At 41.2% G+C, this 14,425-nt stretch overlaps 1 protein-coding gene across 2 annotated transcripts in view; it reads left to right on the forward strand.

Annotated features, from left to right (window-relative positions):
* The window catches only part of srrm3 (serine/arginine repetitive matrix 3), an 87,808-nt gene that overhangs the window by 65,758 nt on the left and 7,625 nt on the right, over positions 1-14,425 (forward strand). For both annotated transcript variants that reach the window (XM_029121284.2, XM_029121285.2), the window contains exons 4-10: positions 2,305-2,421; positions 3,455-3,535; positions 5,225-5,293; positions 10,697-10,732; positions 11,153-11,203; positions 11,366-11,476; positions 11,864-12,026. In XM_029121284.2, the coding sequence (XP_028977117.1) occupies positions 2,305-2,421; positions 3,455-3,535; positions 5,225-5,293; positions 10,697-10,732; positions 11,153-11,203; positions 11,366-11,476; positions 11,864-12,026 (628 nt within the window). The remainder of the gene's footprint in view (positions 1-2,304; positions 2,422-3,454; positions 3,536-5,224; positions 5,294-10,696; positions 10,733-11,152; positions 11,204-11,365; positions 11,477-11,863; positions 12,027-14,425) is intronic.

Genomic DNA, 14,425 nt, shown 5'->3' on the forward strand with positions numbered 1-14,425 from the left:
TATGTTATGAAATATATGTAAAATATCATACAAAATGACATTTTAATATACTATTTGTAATGGTATGGAGATTTAATATTTTTGCAAGGCACAGTATTTATTGCTCGGTCTGTCTGTCTATCTGGTTGGCTTGGATTGAAGTTTGGGGTTGAGGCTGTCTAGGGTTGAGGTTGTCTTGGATTGAGGTTGTATGAGCTATTTGTATGTTGTAAACATCATCTGTGATTGGCCAACAAAGAATTACTCTCTTATATCTGTGAAATTGATTGGCTATTCATTGTTTTGCAGGGGTGAGACCTTCCAAAAATATATTATCTTCAATGTCACTTTGCCTCGCCTAGAAACAGATTAATGTAATGTAATTTCAGGACGTCAGGAATCCAAAGACAAAAACTGCAAGCTTCTATCACATACAGTTAAAAATATATCTAATGCAAGCCCTTAAAAATACCAAAAAGGCTTATTTTATATTTTTATATTTTTAGGTGTTTTAGAGAAAATAATAATAATTCTAATAAAAATGAATTTCAACGTTTATCACTAACTTATGGTAAATTTTTTATGATTTAACTGATTAACAGTTTTCAAAGTGAACTTTTTGGTGAACAGATTAATGGTTAACAAAGTAGATTTTTTGATTAACTGTGCCCAACTATGCCCAGGACCCAGACCAAGGACCCATGTCCCAGACCAAGAACCTATGTCCCAGACCAAGCACCCATGTCCCAGACCAAGAACCCATGTCCCAGACCAAGAACCCATGTCCCAGACCAAGCACCCATGTCCCAGGAGCCAGACCAAGAAAAAACAGCTGGATTAGAGAGACTTCATGGCACCAGTAAACATCATGAGACACAGGGACACATTTTCATTATGGGTGGAGGGACCCTCTTTACCGTAGGAGTTACATCACCTTCCAGAACCAACAATAAGACAGAGAGTTGAGAAGGAGAGGAGATAATCTGTAATTCATTATTCCAAGCACAGCTAACTGTTCCTACCGCTCTGGTGTGAGACACCTGTTAGAACATGGTTGTTGAAACTCATCTACCATGCAAATATCCAAGAATCGTGCAAGAATCATAATTGGATTCTGCCTATTTTCCCCAAATTGTACTTGGCTCTGCTTGTGGTAGACAACATATAGGGACGGGTAAGAGGTATTTCATGCCATTATTTACTGTCATTTACAGTTTAGATGCACTTTTACAGATGTACAGCTCCATCTAGATTGTATTTGCATCTCTCTTGGTGTAGGGAGATGGGCAGAATTTTGGGAGTTGCGTAGTGCTGTTTTATTAGCCAGTTAGGAGGTGGCTAGATGTGGCTAGCATGGCCTTTTTAGTATATTCTGGGCAGACTGAGTGCCATTAAACGGGGATGGGTGCTGTTCAGGTGGCAGCCCATTTGATATGCACCTGCCCTCCACCTGTGGAGAATCATGTTTGGGGTAGTGGGTGACTGGGGTCAATCATGAACCTGGCCGCTGTGTTCTAAACTTGGATGTAGAACCGTCAGGGCGTCTATTTTCCTCAACTTTGATACAAACACCTCCATCACTTAACTGGATTGCAGAGATGTCAGTCACCTTCAGAGAAACGTAGGTTAGATTCCAACATAATTTGTACTCTGACAAGAGTTTTTGAACATAGATCCGTTTTTAGATTTGTGTTCTAACAATTGATTTGGTTCCACCATGACAATGGCAAGCTTTGGTTTGTTCCACCTTATTGGTTTGTTCCACCATGTTGTGAAAACAGTGTGTATTGGTTGAAGCATTCTGAGGCTTTAGCAAGTCCCTCGTCCTGAAGTGTTCTACAGCTCTTGTCGTTCCTGCCTGGATGCAGCCACTTTGTTCTCCTATTGGCTGCTTCCAGTGAACTTTGACCCTCCATGTGTTATCAAATGTTTATTATGTTTGATTGACATGCCACAGACATTACAAACGTCCACATGGATTCCCATACCCCACCCACCCACCCACAGCTCATTCTTTAGTAGTGATTACATCTGTGGTTTATCAGCTTTCAAGTGTTCTAGTCAATGTTCTAATACTGTCTGATTTCACAGTCTTGTTAATTTGTTTATACTATCTGATTTTGTAGGTGGGTTCATGTGTAAATGAATACTCTCTGATTCCACACTCGTGTTAATTTGTTTATACTATCTGATTTTGTAGGTGGGTTCATGTGTAAATTAATACTCTCTGATTTTCTGGTCAACAAGAAATTACAGACAGACACGGTTGAAATCTGGTTGTGTCTGTGAATGCCCTCTGACCCCTGATCTGTGTGTTGCCCGCAGGGTCAAGTACATGGTGCATGAAGAGCATGGTGAGGAGCAGACAGACCCCGCCCTTGCTGAAGGTTACCATGAGGACGAGGACTGGCAGGCAGATTACTATGATAAAGATAGTTATAGGTATGGAACATGGAGATCAGTAGAGGCCTGTAGTGGCCCAGCTTTAGCATGGACACCATCATTGTTTTAATGTAGTCCATTGGGTGGGACTACCAACTTCAGAGGAATGGAGAGTACCTATGTTATGCCCATGACCTATAGGTGTGCCCTCTGCCCATCTCAGTGGCATGCAGAAATCTCACACATACTGTCCTACATACACACACACACACACACACACACACACTGTCATACAACCACACAAGGTCTGAGCACTGACAGGCTGACCCCCCAACCCTTCAACCTCGGCAGCAATGCTATCAGCACTCATATGTCTATTTCCCAAAGACAACCTCTGGATATGACTCTGAGCACGGCAAAACCATGGCGAGGCCTGTTCAGAGTGAAACCTGTCCTGTTAAACCACTGTATGGTCTTGGCCACCGTGCTTCAGCTCAGTTTCAGGGTCTTGGCAATCTTCTTATAGCATAGGCCATCTTTATGTAGAGCAACAATTATTTTTTCAGATCCTCAGAGAGTCCTTTGCCATGAGGTGCCATGTTGAACTTCCAGTGACCAGTATGAGGGAGCGATGACACCAAATTTAACACACCTGCTCCCCATTCACACCTGAGACCTTGTAACACTAACGAGTCGCATGACACCGGGGAGGGAAAATGGCTAATTGGGCCCAATTTGGACATTTTCACTTAGGGGTGTACTCACTTTTGTTGCCAGCGGTTTAGACATTAATTCCTGTGTGTTGAGTTATTTTGAGGGGACAGCAAATTTACACTGTTATACAAGCTGTACAACTCACTACTTTACATTGTAGCAAAGTGTCATTTCTTCAGTGTTGTCACATGAAAAGATCTAATAAAATTTTTGCATAAATGTGAGGGGTGTACTCACTTTTGTGAGATACTGTATATGTCCAATGTACTATTGATTTAACTCAGACTATTTACAGAACATTGTGATTGGAGATTATTGTAATAACAAAGAAATGTTTCTTAATATCTAACCCCTTTTTTGTGTCTCCTATCTACCAAAGAACGAAGAGGAAATCCAGCAGCTCACCGTCTCCCCGGCCAAAGAAGAGAAAGAAGAAGAAATCAGGCCGCAGAAGAAGTCGGTGGGTGTGCTCTCTAGAGGAGCTTGTTAGGAACTTGTTATAAATCCAATGATGAACTATTCATGCTGTTGTGGAGAAAAACATTCAAACCCAAAAAGGGAGTCTGGAAACTGATGTGAGGGCAGATAAAGATAAGATGCAGACAGGTACCCAAACAGGATTTATGGCTGTTTCATCTTTACATTCTGTCTGGGTCAGCAAAAGAGTGTGAGCTTTGGAGGATGAAAAAGAATGGAAGACAGAGAGCGCAAAAGACAGGAGAGGAAGAGAGAGAGAAATGTAGAGAGATAGGAGGAGCTAGGAACAGAGAGAAAGAGTGAGAGAAATAAAGAGATGGACACTGATTAATTTAAACGCACAGAAACCTAAACTCTTTCCAGGAGACTTGGTGTGGAGCACTGGTCACAGCTAATAGAGAACATAGTAACAAAAGGAATACAGAGAATAGAACAGCAGGTTTGACCATGATGGAAGGCTATGGTCATTGTGTCATTGTTTTGACCATGATGGAAGGCTATGGTCATTGTTTTGACCATGATGAAAGGCTGTGGTCATTGTTTTGCCCATAGTGGAAGGTTGTGGTCATTGTTTTGACCACATTGGAAGGCTATGGTCATAGTGTCATTGTTTTGACCATGATGGACGGCTATGGTCATTGTTTTGACCACAATAGAAGGCTGTGGTCATTGTTTTGACCACAATGGAAGGCTGTGGTCATTGTTTTGACCATGATGGAAGGCGAACATTGTTTTCCAAGTGAGTACAAATTATGTTCTGAAGAAATCATTCATGACTGGCGCTAATATATAGTTAATAACGGCAAGGTTAGAGGTGGACCTTGCTCCAATTGGACCAGCTTGATTATGTAAAAATGCTCTTCTTTCTCTTCAGATGTCTCTTTGTCCCTCTGTCTCTCTGTCTCTCTGTCCCATCGGTCTTTTTGTCCCTCTGTCTCTTTGTCCCTCTGTCTCTTTGTCCCATCGGTCTCTTTGTCCCTCTGTCTCTCTGTCCCATCGGTCTTTTTGTCCCTCTGTCTCTTTGTCCCTCTGTCTCTCTGTCCCATCGGTCTCTTTGTCCCTCTGTCTCTCTGTCCCATCGGTCTTTTTGTCCCTCTGTCTCTCTGTCCCTCTGTCTTTTTGTCCCTCTGTCTCTTTGTCCCTCTGTCTCTCTGTCCCATCGGTCTCTTTGTCCCTCTGTCTCTCTGTCCCATCGGTCTTTTTGTCCCTCTGTCTCTCTGTCCCTCTGTCTCTCTGTCCCATCGGTCTCTTTGTCTCTCTGTCTCTCTGTCCCATCTGTCTTTTTGTCCCTCTGTCTCTCTGTCCCTCTGTCTTTTTATCCCTTCATCTCTCTCTCCTTGAGCTGTCTTTCTCAGTCTCTCTTTCTCTCTCTATCCTTGTCTCCTGATAAGCTCCATCGTCTTTCTCCCTCCCTCTGAGCTGTCTTTCTCTCTCCCTCTCCATCCCTCCCTCTCTCTGAGCTGTCTCTCTTTGTCCATCTCTCCCTTCCTCTGATCTGTCTTTCTCTCTCTTTCTCCCTTTCTATCTCTCCCTCCTTCTGAGCTGTCTTTCTCTCTCCCTCCCTCTGAGCTGTCTTTCTCTCTCTCTCTCCCTCTCTATCTCTCCCTCCTTCTGAGCTGTCTTTCTCTCTCCCTCCCTCTGAGCTGTCTTTCTCTCCCCATCTCTCTTACAGGTTCGACAGCTCCTCTCCTTCCCGCAGAGAGAAGAAAAAAAAGAGTGGGAAGAAACACAAGCGAGACAGGTGTGTGTGTGTGGATGTGTGTCTGTGTGAGAGAGAGTCATCACGAAGTCATCATGAAGGAGATGGGATTTACTAGAAAGAAGGACATTCTGTCTCATTACATTTTCTTGACCATCCATCGTCTAGATTAGCCTGATCCGTGAGAACCACTATGTAGAAGATACATACCCTGACAGTGTGAAGGAGATACATACCCTGACAGTGTGAAGGAGATACGTACCCTGACAGTGTGAAGGAGATACGTACCCTGACAGTGTGAAGGAGATACTGCCTGGGCTTGTAGCAGTGGCACAGCGTGTCAAATGGGATTTTTGTGTGTTTGATTCCACTTTTGCTGCCTTCTGTGTTTCAAGGGAGGGTCTTATGAAGAGATCAAAAAACTGAGAAAAAAAGACATCCTAAATCTGGGCACTAAGCAAGATGACTATCCCAGAAAAATACATGACATTCAAAAATGTTAAATTGAACTAGACAGGTTGTGGCAGGCTAGGTATCTATTCATCTATTCAATGTCTAGATAGTTAGCCAAATCAGTATCAGAAGTAATTAATTAGTTGTGACATTTTTTAAATCTTCTATCAATTTCGGAGTTAAAGCTAAAACTTCTGTTCATCAGGTACCCATGGCAATGCATAACATTACTCTAAAAGCAGCAATATTTCATATTCTGCCATTAAATCTAGACTTTTGGGAATAAAACACTTTTCTTGGCATGAAGAAAACCTTGTAATAATAATACAAATAATAACTTAATAATAATAATAATAATATTTGTATAGAACATTTCTAGTACAATTATATTTTTTTAAACATAAAGGAAGTAAAAAGAATGAACAAAAAAGTCATGCTTTTAAAATCTACTCTGATATTCACCGGTAACCAGTGTAGAGCTGCCAACACTGGGGTTATATGAGACTTTGATTACCTTGTAAGGAGTCTGACAGCTGAATTCTGTACAACTTGGAGTTTACCAAGGGTCCTATTGCTAAAGCATGTAAACAAAGCATTACAGTAGTCTAGGCGATATGAAATGAAAGCATGTATAATTTTCTCAATGTCCTCAAAAGATAAAACTGATCTTATTTTGGCAATGTTTCTAAGTTGGTAAAAGCGTGACTGCACAATTTTTTTGTGTTATATTCAAATATTCAAACTGGATCAAAGAAAATTCCCAGATTTCTGGCCACAGGCAATATTTTTTGCTAGAGATCCTAGAGCCAACCAAACGTCTTCCGAAATAGATGGAGGTACAATAATTAAAACTTCGGTTTTATCAGTGTTTAAATTAAGAAAATGATTGGACATCCAGTAATATTGTCTTCAACACAATTATGCAGAACACACAACTTGAACACACAACCGACAAATACAGATGCATATCACCTGCATAACAATGAAAAGGAATGTCATGCTGATGAATTATACTACCTAATGGAAGAATATACAGAGAACAGGATTGGCCCCAGGATGTAACCTTGTAGTCCTGTACAGACATACAGTGAGGGAAAAAAAAACCTTTATGACTTGGAGAAGATCTGCAAAGAGGAGTGGGACAAAATCCCTCCTGAGATGTGTGCAAACCTGGTGGCAAACTACAAGAAACGTCTGACCTCTGTGATTGCCAACAAGGGTTTTGCCACCAAGTACTAAGTGATGTTTTGCAGAGGGGTCGAATACTTATCACTCATTAAAATGCAAATCAATTTATATATTTTTTACATGCGTTTTTCTATATTTTTTTGTTGTTATTCTGTCTCTTACTGTTCAAATAAACCTACCATTAAAATAATAGACTGATAATTTCTTTGTCAGTGGGCAAACATACAAAATAAGCAGGGGATAAAAAAAGAAATCCCTCACTATATAATTGTTAATGGACACTACAAATGCTCTATTTGACAGATACGATTGTGGTCTGTAGTGTCGAAAGCTGCACTAAGATCCTGTAACAACAAGATTGAACATTCTCCTGAGTAAACAACAAGTCATTTGTAACCTTTACAAGAGCAGTTTCAATTCTGTATTTCTGACGAAAGCCTGACTGGAATTTTTCAAAAATAAGATTGTGTTCCACCACCTGTAAAAGTTGCTTTGCTACAACTCTCTCAAAAATGTTGCATAAGAAGGGCAACTTGGAAATTGGCCTGTAGTTATTAAAAACAAGTCAAGTTGAGGTTTTTTAAGGAGAGGCTGAACAAATGCTGACTTAAAATAGTCAGGGACACCACCTGTGCTGAGAGACCTGGTTATAATGGAGAGTAATTCTGGGCCTACTGTAGGTGCAGGGTAGATGCAGGGTGACGTCAAACTTCGTCACAGTTATAAAGTGTTTATGAAATTCAATGTCATCACCTTACATTACGGGATCCGTATATACACAGGTCATTGTTTCTAATCAGATCAGAACACTCCAGCTAGTTCTGAAGCATTTAATCAGAAACACACCAGTTCATTATTCATTATCAGGTAGAACGTAGAACCAGCAGTTGTCCAGCCTACTTTGGTTAAGATTTAAATATCCCCTGACTAGAATATTGATCAGGACATGGGGACACAGAGAGAAGGATGTTCTCTTAGAGTGTCTTCTTCCCAGAACGTTCATTTATTATGATGTTTAATGAAAAAATTATTTTTCTCTTGTCTCCGACAGCAATAATGCTATAATTATACAATCAGCATAAAAATGTGAAAGAGAACGGAGAGTGAGAGAGAATGAAGATAGCACAGCCAACAATCACAATGCTTGGCCCAGAGATATAACAATAATGAGCCATTCTAAAGAATGCCTCCCTCTGGAGTCTCCTCTCTCTTCCTCTCTGTCTACCCCCCCCCCCCCCCCCCCCCGCACCCAACACACACAAACACACCTTCTGGGAGCAAAAAAAACATTTATCTAATAAAGAAGTGTAAATCTGAGCCGAAAAAAATGAGCCTCTCACCTTTGCTGTGCATCATTTCCCCCTCCTGCTTCTAAAGCCCCTCACCTCCCCAACACCTCCTCCTTCCCCATTCCCTACCTGGATCGCTCCTTAGATCCACTGCATTGCAGGTTTTGTCTATAGATGAATAGTGTATGTTAGAGTGGGGAGGAGGGTTGTTCCCTGGAGTCAGATAGCCTCCACTGTTTGGGTCTGATTAGGAAGGGGAGCAGTCTGAAGGGGGGGGGGTTGCTTGCCATGGTTCTTTCCAACCACCATACAAAACCTATTATACTACATCTATACCATACAACACCTATTATACTACATCTATACCATACAACACCTATTATACTATATCTCTATCATACAAAATCCATTATACTATATCTCTATCATACAAAATCCATTTTGCTACATCTCTACCATACAACACCTATTATACTATATCTCTATCATACAAAATCCATTATACTATATCTCTATCATACAAAATCCATTATACTATATCTCTATCATACAAAATCCATTATACTATATCTCTATCATACAAAATCCATTATACTATATCTCTATCATACAAAATCCATTTTGCTACATCTCTACCATACAACACCTATTATACTATATCTCTATCATACAAAATCCATTATACTATATCTCTATCATACAAAATCCATTATACTATATCTCTATCATACAAAATCCATTATACTATATCTCTATCATACAAAACCTATTATACTATATCTCTATCATACAAAACCTATTATACTATATCTCTATCATACAAAACCTATTATACTATATCTCTATCATACAAAATCCATTATACTATATCTCTATCATACAAAACCTATTATACTATATCTCTATCATACAAAATCCATTATACTATATCTCTATCATACAAAACCTATTATACTATATCTCTATCATACAAAATCCATTATACTATATCTCTATCATACAAAACCTATTATACTATATCTCTATCATACAAAATCCATTTTACTACATCTCTACCATACAACACCTATTTTACTACATCTATACCATACAAAACCTATTTTACTACATCTATACCATACAACACCTATTTTACTACATCTATACCATACAAAACCTATTTTACTACATCTATACCATACAAAACCTATTTTACTACATCTATACCATACAACACCTATTTTACTACATCTATACCATACAACACCTATTTTACTACATCTATACCATACAACGCCTATTTTACTACATCTATACCATACAAAACCTATTTTACTACATCTATACCATACAAAACCTATTTTACTACATCTCTACTGTACAAAACATGCTTAAACAAATTGTAATGCATCTCTACTGTACAAAACATAATTTAATGCATCATTACTGTATAAAACATACTTTAATAGATCACTACCATAAAGTCATACTTTACTACATCTCTATTAAACAAAAGATACTGTACTTTACCACACTGCTTCTCTAAAACAGATATTTTACTACACTCTTACTGTATATAATGCAGTTACTTCATAAAAACAACTGAGTAAGTAGTTTTTTTGGTATGTGCTGTATTTTAAATGATATGCTAGCACCCAGGGTATTCCTCCACATAAGAAATAGGGAGGGTGAGTAACATGAGAACTGAGAAGTGGAGAGAAAGGAAGAGGAGGAGGTGATAGAGGAGGAACAAATAAAAGAGAAGAGAGAGGAGGAGGGGAGAGAACTACAAAGGGAAAAGGACTACACAGGCAACAGGACTGCACAGAGTACAGGACTACACAGGGAACAGGACTACACAGAGTACAGGTCTACACAGGCAACAGGACTACACAAGGAACAGGACTACACAGGGTACAGGACTGCACAGAGTACAGGACTACACAGGGAACAGGACCACACAGGGAACAGGACTACACAGGGTACAGGACTAGAAGGGGAAGAGGACCACACAGGGAACAGGACTACACAGGGAACAGGTCTACACAGGGAACAGGTCTACACAGGGAACAGGACTACACAGGGAACAGGTCTACACAGGGAACAGGTCTACACAGGGAACAGGACTACACAGGGAACAGGTCTACACAGGGAACAGGACTACACAGGGAACAGGACTACACAGGGAACAGGACTACACAGGGAACAGGACTACACAAGGTACAGAACTACTAATTAGGCTGGTAGCCTAGGTGCCACAATCCCTATATCACACTGATAACTGTATTATTTTTTTCTGCTGTCTGCTGGACTCGACCTGGATGAATGAACAAGACACCAGTGGTCCTCTCTCTCCTTATGGTCCAGTAGTACCAGCAGTAGATAAATGTGTCTGTGTCCACAGGGACTGCATTGGTGTGTCTGTGTGTGTGTCTGTGTGTGTGCGGTGGGGGGGTTATTGTTGTCCAGTCCGACTAATCCCCATGGCAACAGTCTTGTGAATGTATCCTGTGAAACCGGGTCTTTCTGTCCCCAGGCCGGTGTCCAGCTCCAGGAGGAAGAAGAGATGCAGGTGAGGAGCCGAGTACAGCTCAATCTGTTGCATGATGCGTGGCGAATATCGATGCCGTAGTTTAGTTTGAACCTGTTTCACCAAACATGAAAATAATCCCGGAGCGGCAGACAATAGTTTAGAATTATAGTGAATGGGCATTTCCAATAGACCTTGAAGTGGACGTGATGAACTATCAAGCCCTTTTTTATCTTGGAATTCAACAGAATGGTCTAATTAAGTCACAGCATCTGTGTCGGCTTTACAGGGAGACCCAGCCACACTAAGTAGGCTAATGCCTGCTTTTCATAATTCACATGCCTTGTTCTTTGAGCCAAGGTTAATCCCAGTGGTGAAGGACGGGCAAAGATAGAAATGATAGGAAATTAATAAACTCTTCCACTGCTTAAAGAAAACCCACAGATGACTTTACTTTTTCAGATCGGGTAGCCTGAAAAACAAACAGAAGGACAAGAACAAAACACGGAAGAGGTAATTAACCTGGGATAATGTAAAATATTCCCTAACCGAAGACTTACAGTCAGAAACAGACAGATATGTAAATAAACTGCTGTTTGCCATTCACTTTTCATTCTGTCATGTGTGTTTTGTCTATGTGTACATTCACCTGTGTGTGTGTGTGTGTCACAACAGATCCCCTGAGGATTCCCCCAGCAGGAGGTCTCAGCGTAGAGGAAGTTGCTGTAGCTCTCGCAGCGCCTCTCTGTCCTCCACTGGCCACAGCACCTCCAAATCCCCCGCCAGGTACACACAACCCCCCCCCCCAGCTCCAGAGGGAGATGTCTTCACTTTAATCAGATCTATTGATCTATTGATCTATTGACGTTGCCATGAATAAAAGTTCTGCTAGAATTCTTCTATTTTATCACAGAGTCGATGAAAATGACATGGCTGACTTTAAAAGGTCATGACAGCCTACTCACTATACATAGATGAGTCTGAAACTGCCTATAGTTACTAGAATATATAGATGAGTCTGAAACCCCTGATAGTTACTACTGTATATAGAGGAGTCTGAAACGGCTGAGTTACTACAGTAAGGTGATGAGTCTAAAACAGTTTGTTGTTAGTACAGTGTATACAGGAATTCCAGCAGGTCTGTTCAGTACTCCTGTCCGTCTGCTTCACCAGGGCCAACTCCAAGTACAAGGCAGACAGACACAGGACCTGTGTGAGCCCGTCCCCCTGTCCCGATGGTACTGTCACCTGGCACAACGGGCACGACCACACCCGCAACGGCAAGGCCAGCCGACCGAATCACGACCACCCAGCGGAGGGAGACAAAGGCCCAGAGGTATGTAGTCTCTGTTTCTCCCCCTTACCCAGCCCCCCCCCCCCCCCACACACACACACACACACACTCCCTTCTTTCATTGTTTTGTACTGACATAGAATAACTCTTAGTTGTCCTTGTTTGCAGGGCAGGTTTCTGTATGTATCCAACCCCACCAGTCTTGTTGCAACTGTTCTGTCTTCACCCCAGTACTGACACATTATACACTGTAGAAGATGTTTTTATCCAAAGTGGTTCACCAGTCACGCGGGCCTGTACAATTTGACATTTGGATGGTCCCAGGAATCAAACCAATTATCCTGGCATTGCAATCGCCACACTGAACACTGAGCTGCAGAGGAACGCCTGGTCATGCTCTGACCTCACTGAGTGGTCAGCCTCAGGATAGCAGACAAACTGATCTGGGATCAGGGCCGCGTTTCCTCAGGATAGCAGACAAACTGATCTGGGATCAGGGCCGCGTTTCCTCAGGATAGCAGACAAACTGATCTGGGATCAGGGCCGCGTTTCCTCAGGATAGCAGACAAACTGATCTGGGATCAGGGCCGCGTTTCCTCAGGATAGCAGACTGAGTTGCCGTGAGCCATTGCTATCTTGCCGTGGGCGTTAGTGTAGCATCTGATTCAGAGCCGTGTTAATATGGAGGGTGAGTATTATATCCTATTCCCTATGTAGCATCTGATTCAGAGCCGTGTTAATATGGAGGGTGAGTATTATATCCTATTCCCTATATAGCACACTAGGTTTTCCCAAAGGGCTCTGGATGTAAGGTTCCACGGCAGGGAATACCAGGGAATACCAGGGAATACCAGGGAATACCAGGGAATACCATCCTAGTGGGGACAGAGATCCTTGACACTATGGGGTTTGCTAGTAGGTTGGAAACTTCTTTCGGGTAACAACACGCTACTCAGAGCTCGGGAAGAAAACAATGAACCCTTCAAAATGTTGTTTTTGGTACAGCTTACACAAACTAAACAGTAGCAGGTTTGTGTAGAAAGTGCTTATTGATAGATTTCATGAATGCCCCGTTCCGTCAGTTTGATGCATTGTTGGCTCATTGAGGACATTTGGGAGTTGCTTCTGTGAAAAGTTGTCTTTTGATCATGCTGACAGCTTACTTTATAACAGCCATCAGTTATCACATCCATAGCTGACAAATCTGTCAAAGATGGCACTCATAATCTAAGGCTTAACAATAGTTTTTTTTTTACATCTGAACTAATCCAACTGTACCTTACATTCTCAAGTGAGAGTGAAATGATCCGTTTTGGACTGTTGGATTGTGTGTGGATTTCTGCTGAGTTTTATGTATTTCTGTAACTACACATGATGATTTGAGTTTCAGCTCTAGTGTCGCAAACGCTTCCAACTAGCACAGTCACTAGAGAAGGTTAGAAAAAACACCAGGGATTTGGTACAGCTATGGAAAACAAATGTAGAACTGTTTTATGGCTTTTGTCACTGAAGCTTGCCAGACTTGTTCTCTGGTTGACTCAGAATTGATTTTGTCTTCTGTCATTCTCATTCTTCCCCTACTGATTCGTTTGGAACTGTTTCCAAGCTTTGGCTCCTTTGAGAACGGTAACCCCTCCTAACCTGCTTTATTTTGATCTGTCTGTGAAACAAACACAAAGCATAACGGACTGTTTTAAATCTGTCATTCGTCACCCTCCTTTGTAAAATAGATGGATCATAAGATCTGAGGTAACATTTTATGTTTCAATCAAACTGAATCCAACTGCCAGTTTACTCTGACAATTAAAAAACACACCTCATTTAAACCAGAAGGCTATAGCCACAGCGGTTTCACTTTCACTTCTAACTAAGCAACTGAATGGGGTCCAGATTAGAGCAGCTTTTGGGAAAACATTCTGCATAGATTAATGAATTACAGATGCTCCAGTTTCCTCCTCAAGCTTGCATGTGCTTATGAGAAAGGCTTCTCCCTCTCTCTCTCTTTCCTCTGTCACTGCTTGTTTTCATTCATAACTGTTTTGTTTTCTGCTTTTATCGATTTGAGTGGTATTTACCCCATGAAATAAATGCCCAATGCTCCTTCTCTGTCTCATTTATGTAAAAAGCACTCATATGCTTTGGAACTGGACCAAGTAGGTTAACTGGGTATGTGTACATTAGTTCTTTTTGTCAATACAGTTGTCTTTTATAAAGCACAATGTTTTGCTCAGTTCTAGTTGTCCCTTTCCTCCAGACATCTGAGACAGCTCCCAGACACCGGCTGTACTCCCAGGCACTATCCCCTCCCTCTCACTTTCTCCCTATCTACCTCTATCTCTCTCTCTCTTTCACACGCTCTCTCACTCTCTATTGACTTCCTGTTTACTTCCTGTTTACTGTATCATGTGACCTGCATGTTGCCTCTAGGTGGCAGTATGGTC

This window comes from Esox lucius, chromosome 7 (assembly GCF_011004845.1).
Source record: "Esox lucius isolate fEsoLuc1 chromosome 7, fEsoLuc1.pri, whole genome shotgun sequence".
NCBI classification, from domain to species: Eukaryota; Metazoa; Chordata; class Actinopteri; order Esociformes; family Esocidae; genus Esox; species Esox lucius.